Raw genomic sequence first — 9,122 nt, 5'->3', positions numbered from 1 at the left:
GCCACACAAAGGGCCGTGCCTTCCAACCACACAAGCTCACAATAAAAAAAAAGGATTTGCCTCAGTTAGACGTCTTACGCGCTAACCCCCAAAGGAGAGATGTGTTGGTGGCGTTGCCGAGGACATGCCTAACAAACAACAATGTCAACTTTCTCTGAATTGATCCCAGAGTTCAAAGCGTATACTCACTATCCCACACCTCAGAAACTTAACTTAACAGAAGTTAAAAAACAGTATTTCCCTATTTCTCTAAAGTAGCCCAATATATTAATAAATTTTTCTTCAGTTACACCTTTCATCTGGGTGTGTTGTGCATCAGTGTTTAATGACACAACACGGTTCAGGGGAGCTTTAAAAGCCTTCCTCTCTAAACTTGGTATACCTCCAATAATATTACTTCATCCAGTGATCCTTGCTGCACAGATTCATGCTTATCTACCTCAACGCCTTCCACCTCATTTTTTATCCTTTGTGAAAGGTAACTCTTTGTATGTGATAGAATTATGTTAATTCATACTTCTTTTTTTGCATTATAGCCCTTTTATCTTCCTGCTTTATGGTGAAAGTTCACTCTTCTGTTGAGTTTGTTGTTAATATATTATGATCTGACATTGCTTAATATTGCATTATTCTCTCATTTTCAACAATATATACAGTAACGGAGAATTATTTTTCATATGACACCAGTTCATTATACAGTGATACATAGTGTAGTAGTGAGGGCTTGTGCATTTTTTTTCCTCAATATTGAAATGGACTCTGTCATATTGTTATTCTGTTTTTTCCTCTCATCTTTTACACATTTACATTTCTTCCTGTCTCACCATCTTCGCAGCGACTTTCTTCTTGCTCTTTGCTCCTTCCCTTTTTTATCTGTCAGATGGCTAAGTATCATGTGTAGTTTAATAGGATGATTTGTTGTTACAGAGTCATCTGTCACCAAAAGCTAAATGATGAAATGAGAGTGTGAGTAGCACTGTCTTGTCTGTAATGAATTATGCAGTGGGTCAGGGGCCTCTGTTTTGGTTACAGTCGATGGCACAAACACGGACCTCAGGTAGTACACTCATCAGTCCTGCTGTTTCTCACCATATGGAGTCAATGAACTGGGACACCCCTCCTACACACACACACACACACACACACACACACACACACACACACACACACACACACACACACACACACACACACACACACATACACATGTGCCTGCAGATACAAATTCATAGTAATACAGTAGATATCTGGAAAGATGTGTTTTATATTGTCCAAAATTGTCATTTTGACTCTTCAAAATAACAGTGACTCATTAACTATCAATTAGCTGTATATTCCAGAAAGAAAGATAGTTAGATAGATAGTCGTGTTTCAGTGTTTAATTGGATGAAACAATTCACAGACAAATTGAATTAGATGTTCCCGCCTCTGTACAATTGAGATATCTGTTACAGATGATGTGCCGTATAATGAATGCCTAATTTATGTAATTAGACCATTAAGCATAATCCGAGCATATGTTGTAAATGCCCTGAGGTCTTCTTCCAGGTACTCCCTCTGATGTCACCCAGAAACAACTAATGGAGCGGGCTGCTGCCATTATAATCCCGCTGTTTGATCAAATAAACATTCACCATATTATAATATAGAAGATAGAGATTTTAGTCTGATTTCCTTTTCTGGTCAAAAAAATAATATTCAAGAGGCCAGCATGTGAAGATGACCTTTAAATAGTGTGAATATCCTGTCATAGGCTAAATTTGCGATTGAGGAGGTTCTTGTGAGAGCCCTCTGTCTGCTAATTAACTGTCATCTTGCTGAATATTCATACCTTTTCATCAGCGCGTCCTTAATTGCGCCGTAAAACATCTCTGGGGGCTGAAATCACCACGGACTTAATTAGCAGCGCAGGCCTATTGGTTGGTTTGGAGAGTTTGCAGCAGACAACAAACTATGCCTGCTTTGACTGAACGTGTGTTTAAACACAGAGACCAGGTAGATAACAAGTCCCTTTAAATCTAGAGGCCTGCTCGTGAAAATCTGCGTGACAAAAATAGAAAAGTGCGGTAATTTGCACTCATAATTCACTGGGATTATAAATGTTTGTTTTAAAGATGCGAATTTGTTCACCTCCAGCAATGATTTGTCTATTTGGTTGATTAGTGGCCTAAATATACATTGCCTGCAGTCAGCAACCTGCTTGCCTTAGAACCTAAAAAAAGGGAGAGAGGGAAAACAGAAATCACCACAAAAAAATTGTTTAGCGTCCAAAAAATGTAGAACATTTCTAAAATATTAAAGCTTAAAAGGTTGCAGATCAAATGTGTATTTTTTTATTTTTATTAATTAGCCTTATAGTAATTTGAGCTCACCCCTGGAATAAATGTTTCCCTGTGTAATAATATCCCTCATCTTTAAATTTCTCTTAATCATTCCCTGAAAGGCAGGTTTCTTTCCCTCTCCGTAGGTCTGGGTGGCAGCATATCTCAACTCGATTCAGTGTGACAATATTGTTTGGCTATCATTCGCTGCTTTAGAATGAATGGCATCGATCCTCTTTTAACAACATTTGTTTCCTATTGTGTTCGGGGGTGCAGCAGAGGAGGGCAGACGTGTGAAAGTGGCTGTTTGATTCTCTTTTTCATCCCCATGACCTCAGCTTTTGTGTCTCGTCACCCTGGGAATGTCACGCCTCACTACTCTACTTTAAGATGTTTCAGAAAGTGCCCTTTGTTTTCGCTCCTCTTTTTTTTTTTTGAAAGCTCACACAAAATTGTTCTTGGTCCCCCTCCTGCTATAAAGGATACTTCAGGCTGAGGCACGGTTCACAAGTGCAATGCAATTTGGCTTATCCCAACCTTTGTTCGGGTTTCTACAAATGACCAAACATAGTGCAGACTTGATCTACTGCTGCTTGAACTCAGGAGTTTGGGAGCAGCTAAAAACCCTATTCAGATTCAGAGTCATGGTGGTATTTTTTGTGTGTGTATTCGACGGGGACAAAAGGTCTACCAATATCCCATAACCCTGAAGCTCAAAAAGCCACACCGTCTGTGTGTGAGAGAAGCGAGAGAGAGAGAGAGAGAGAGAGAGAGAGAGAGAGAGAGAGAGAGAGAGAGAAACTTCCTGCTGCTCTGTGGCTCGGCTGGTTAATGCGAGTGTTGCAGGTTAACTTGCAAGGCACTAACTTGGCGTGACAGCCAGTTTGTAGTGCAAACATGAACAAATAAAAAGTGCCAAAAGATTTGCCATTTCATTAGGAAAATGTACAATTAAGAATCGCGCGTAAAAATTCTGAACAGTCTGTGTGGCATTCAAAGGATTTGCTGCATGGTTCAGTGTTTGCAGTGCGATTTTAATAGCTCATTTTAATCACAGTTCACAATTATAAATTTGCACACGAAGTACTGTATGTCTGGTTGCTTTGTACACGGACATATTAATCTGAGGGAGACCCAACAATATATTTTTAAATGAATGAATGAATCAATGAATAGGCTGCTGGATGTCAGAAGATGTTTGGCACTTGGCAGTGTGTTGTCATTATCCGCGGTGATGGGTCGACTGGGCCACTTCCTTTTGGACAAAACCTTTTCAGCTGAACATTAATGGGAAATGGCAGGTGTTAAAAGGCACTTTGCAGGAAGAAAAAAAATCATGAAACTGCAAACTGGAAGTTTTAGGCTACACTCTTGGAACTAAATTTCTTTAAACTTTTTTTCTCCTATATATATATTATGCAGGCTAATGTATAACCTCCGATAATTTGAAGTATTACATTAATTACAATAATTAGATCATTTCTATGGAATTTCCTTTTTTTTATTGATTCAGCGTTTTAGATTGTTAAACAGTGCTTATACAGCGGGGAGAACGCTCTTCTTCAGCCTGCTCCTGGTTTCTGGGTGAAAATAGCTTGGTGTCCCCCGCAATGCGATTCTTTTCGTAATCCGTCAGACTGGTGATGGGGTGCATTGTGGATTTATGGAGGGGGGGAATTAGCATAAATTATGAGCAAATCTGCGTGTGCGTGTGTGTGGTCCCTGGCATTGCAAACCCTCCAAGCGGAAAGGTGGCCCTGGCCAAAAGCTTGAATAGCAATAGCTCAAAATAGGCTTCCCATTTGGTTTTCACATTCATATAATTGACTTATGGATATTTTATACAGTTTTCACCACACCATCCTCAAGGGTTTATTTGCATTTCTGAAGTACTTTTGAATCTCCTTTACATAAACACAATAGACCTGATTGCCTCATGAAGTTTCAGTTTGAACAGCGTTGTTTGCATTGTGTTGATGTTTTCATATCGTCTGCTTCCTCTGCGCAGCTTTGGGCAAAATTAGCTGAGAAAAACTAATACTCGGCTCATCAACAAACTTGCTGATGGCAAATTATTTTGTATGGCATTTCGTAAACAACATTAGGCTATAATTAGGGGGAGACGGCAAAATGCATTTTCACAACATTCTATCTGTGAATTCAGTTTTCATTCAAATCCACATCATAAAAAATATTAGCAGTGCATAAAACACTCAATGGAAAACTGCACTCATTACACACACCGCTGCACAAAGGAATATGTTTAAATAAATGCACCTTTATATCAAATACAATAGGCTACACAACTGTCTGCCAACAACAGCACATATATAGTTAAAAGCAAATTTGCGACAGGATATCATTACATTACAATATGCCGAATCATTTTCGTGTCGCTTCAAATTCCATATATTCTTATGAATTGTAACTGTAAAGTCCGCTGAAGAAGTATTAGCGCATACCTTCACACACTGAGTGCCATCGCAGTTCAATTCCGGTTGCCGAGCCTTTTCACCCCTTTTTCTGTCTTCAAATGGAAATGATTTCCATTGGCCCAAGGTGTCCATGTAAATAGGTGTAAATGAAACCAGATTATGCCTTCCTCCCAGCCCCCTCCTCCCATGGCAATTGTCATGTGATAGCAAAGAGGTGGCACATTAATGGAGCGCCTCTACAGGGGTCTTTTCTGCTCATGTCACTACATAAAACTATCAGATGGTTAGAGGAAGGCCATGGAGGCATCCACTTAGCTCGTCGAGGACGCCGAATGATATTCAACTCTGCTAGCGGGACAAGCTGACTTACTTTGCAAGAAAGACTTAACAGCAGCCGTCACTCCATAAATGTGCACCGTCCGCCCGCCTGCACACCGCAGAGGCGCTCAACCTGGCTGTTTTACGCACAACGCAACTCCTGCATTGCCGGCATTGAAACTTTCCTCAGCGGTTGTTTTCATGAAGAGCGACAAGCTTTCGTCAAGGAATTAAGGGAGACTACTTTTTTTTTTTTTTATTGCTTTTCTGAAAATATCGAGGATGCCTCGCCCAGGGAGAAACACGTACAGCGACCAGAAGCCACCTTACTCCTACATCTCCCTCACTGCCATGGCGATCCAGAGCTGCCCGGAGAAGATGCTGCCTCTCAGTGAAATTTACAAGTTCATCATGGATAGATTCCCTTATTATAGAGAAAACACTCAACGGTGGCAAAACTCTCTGCGACACAACCTGTCCTTCAACGACTGTTTCATTAAAATCCCCCGGCGCCCAGATCAGCCAGGCAAGGGCAGCTTCTGGGCTCTGCACCCCAGCTGCGGGGACATGTTTGAGAATGGAAGTTTCTTGAGACGCCGCAAAAGGTTCAAACTGTTGACTTCATCTGATCATTTGGCCCCGAGTAAGCAGTCGGATGCTGCCCATTACCTCCAGCAGCAAGCTAAACTGAGACTGAGCGCCCTGGCAGCCACTGGCACACACCTTCCACAAATGTCAACTTACAACCTCGGAGTGTCTCAGTCCTCAACTTTTAAGCATCCGTTCGCCATCGAGAACATCATCGCCAGAGAGTACAAGGTCCCGGGGAGTCTGGCGTTCTCCACCATGCAGTCCATGTCTGCCGGGTACCCGCTCCACAACCAGCTGACGACCGCCTGGCCCCATATGTACAACACCAGCATGATTGACACGTCGGCCCCAATCTCCATGGCAAGCAGCGACTACAGCGCCTATGGCATGCCCATCAAGTCCCTGTGTCACGGGGGTCAGTCGTTACCGGCCATTCCTGTGCCAATCAAGCCCACCCCGACCTCCATGGCCGGTTTCTCGGCGTTACCTCCACACATCCCCGCGTTTCTATCAAACTCTCCACAGTCTCTGAGCCCGACGTCCCCACAGACAGCAACGAGCCAAAGCAGCCCTGCAACCCCGAGCGAGACTCTGACGAGCCCCTCTACACTGCAGTCTGTGGCTGTGCACTGACCAGCGACACTCTCCCCAGTAAACGAACTGCTGGCCGGCTTCCCAGGCCCCTTTACTAATCCCAAAGTTTATATTTTCTGTCGTCGGAAACTATCAAGGCGAGTTGCAGTTGCATATCGAATTATTTGTGTATGTGTTGAATGTGTCGCTTTAAATTGTGTCATAGAAGTCCAGCACAGAATCGCACAGCGAAGTATTGCTCTTGAAAATATAAATTATTTGATAGTTATATTTTTCAGTTTATTGTGAAATGTGAGTGTTGAAAGTGGAGCCACTGATGGGATCCAGGGGACGTTTGTTTTGGCACCATCAACTCTGATTTGAAGTGCTTGCAATTCCCGTGGCAGGTTTTTCAGTTTTATCAAATAGCAAAACTTTTGCACCGTTTCTGTGTGACCACTGTAATGTCAATGAAATTGCGAGGCAATGGCTCTGTGTTTTTTGTTGCTTTTTAATACTGGAATGATGGATAAGGGTATACCAAATAGGACTAGGATTTAGATTTGTTCTTACCATCCCTGTAAAAAAAAAAAGAAAGCAAATGAGTTATCAAATCTTTTCAAAATGGAAAAGTAGTATTTGAGACGTCCTCAAAATGCCAGATGTGAATATTGCAAATAACTGATACTGAAATGTTGTAAGATGCACTTTTTAGTTTTATGTTTTAGATATCTATTTTCCAGAAAATGTTCTGTGAAGCATTTAATTTAAAAGGCTGTGGTGACCATGTGTATCAGACGCTGTACATTTGTACTTTTGTTTTTTAGGTAAAAGCATGCATTCTAAAAATTTGTGTTGGTACTGTTGTTGTTATTGTTGTTTTTTGTTTGTTTAATTTTTGCAAGCATGCGTGCTTTTGAAAAGTGTGCAAACAGTCTGCAATGAATTGGAAAAAAAAAAAAAAAACTGGTCATCGAAATATTTTCTCATTAAAAGTGAAGTAAACAATCAAAAATGTTTCTGAAGATTTTATCTAAGACGTCACATATTATTGTTTATATTATTATTATTATTCATTATTATTATTATTATTATTATTATTACAGGTCTCATAAAGTTATTATTTAATTGGCAGAAAATCGTTTTTATCGGATACCACTTTAATTTTTCATAAAACAATAATATTAAATAATAGTAATAATAATGACAATGATAATAATAACAATACTTGGATCTGTCTTGTATCCTGACTTGAGAGTGGGAGAGTTATAGAGAAGCAGTGGTGAGAGAAATGAATCGTGCAGTCGATTAGGATGCATGGAGTTGCGATGCCATGGTCACAGCGCAGACAACTGGGCTCATTCATCAAGCTGTAAGCTAAACACAATTAAGCCCAACAATAAACATTTAGAAAAACTGCACAAAGTGTCCGAATTAATGTCGTTGCATATTTTCGACTTCAAATGTCACAGAGGGCAGATAAATAGCCTAAGTGTCCTGTTGATTGTTTCGACTGTTTCGACCTTATATTTACATGTTATTCTGGGGAACTTTATTCAACAGGTTTATAAATACAGACGGTGAATTTTTAGCAAACAAAATGCAAAATTTAGTTGTATTTTTTTTTGTTTTTTATTTTTTTATTTGTTTGCCGGATTTAAAAAAGAAAACGCGCTTAACTGCCTCCCCTATAGAAAGCAACAGCCTATTTCGGGGTATTAAACAAATACATTAGAATTCCGTCACTATATGCAATCGAGTAGATCAAATAAAGGGTCTCGGGCCACTTCATTCTCCCTCATTCACTTGAATTGAAAGTGTAAAGAATAGCAAACTTAGACTGGGCCACCAATGTAGATTTAGCCTTTTTTCAGCAAGACAAAAAGACTGATTTTTCACAAACACATTGCTGACTGGGGAACTAGGAAACGAGCTGCTAGACCCTTTTGGAATTTAAATCCACCCCTCCCCCATGGACTGTTTGGACAACAGTGTTAGTTTTTTTTCTCCCCGCTTTGTGCATTTCTGTGTGTAACATTAATTCTGACTCTGGATGATTAAATGTATTTAAACTGCAACAGCAGATTACAAGCTTTAATTTTGAATCTGATTTTATTTTTCTGGCTGGTCATTACAATTACAATTTAAACCACATTAACACACATATGGAATTTTTTCATTGAGCATATAGAAGCAATGATATCCAGCAACTGAAAAAAACATTTTATATATGTATATATATATATATATATATACTACCCATTTATACTGTTTTCTATTAATTTGGATTTCAGTGTACTTAACTTTGTCCTATTTAGTTTGTATTGCACTGTTATAAATAAAATGTTAATGTGATATATATAGATGAATGTCTGAAAATAATTTCTGTGAATAAGAAGTCATTCATTACGAGATCATCCCAGAATGTGAAATGTAAAAATAACTAAAAGCTTTCATTTAATGCATTATGTGCTACTCTGTAGACAAAATGCAATATTCAAATTGTAACATCCTGTCATCCTATAATTATGTTTAAAGACACAGTGCATGTTGCCGATGTTCCATGGAAATTACTGACACACATCAATGGTATGAAGTTTGTCTAGAAAAAGGGCGTTTTTTGTTCCATTAATAAACACCTTCAGCTTTTCCAAAATGTTCAAATGAGCAAACCAATTTAACCCCTAAGAGAGAAAGTGTGAAACCACAGGTTACAGGTGGGAGGGAGAGGAAACACATGTTAGACCTCACCAACTCATCTGACACCTGACACCCATGAAGTTAAAATAAATAGTGAATAAAACCTTTAAACATTAACTGTTTCTGACACTACAAGCTTTTTTTTTTTTTTTTTTTTAAATCTGCAAACACTGCCCCAGAGTTT

At 39.5% G+C, this 9,122-nt stretch overlaps 1 protein-coding gene across 1 annotated transcript; it reads left to right on the top strand.

The window, feature by feature from the left end:
• The first annotated feature begins 5,356 nt into the window (after positions 1–5,356).
• On the top strand, positions 5,357–6,298 carry foxb1a (forkhead box B1a). Its single transcript, XM_078256079.1, has one exon. The coding sequence runs from the start codon at positions 5,357–5,359 to the stop codon at positions 6,296–6,298; it is 942 nt and encodes a 313-aa protein (XP_078112205.1).
• The last annotated feature ends 2,824 nt before the right edge of the window (positions 6,299–9,122 follow it).

Source organism: Sander vitreus, chromosome 8 (genome assembly GCF_031162955.1).
Source record: "Sander vitreus isolate 19-12246 chromosome 8, sanVit1, whole genome shotgun sequence".
Classification (NCBI taxonomy): domain Eukaryota; kingdom Metazoa; phylum Chordata; class Actinopteri; order Perciformes; family Percidae; genus Sander; species Sander vitreus.
Note: the sequence above shows the minus strand (reverse complement) of the source record. Positions and strands in the feature narration are given on the sequence as shown.

What these genes read in the sequence shown, in the direction of transcription:
- foxb1a (XM_078256079.1), top strand. Translation starts at nt 5,357, where the DNA reads ATGCCTCGCCCAGGGAGAAACACGTACAGCGACCAGAAGCCACCTTAC.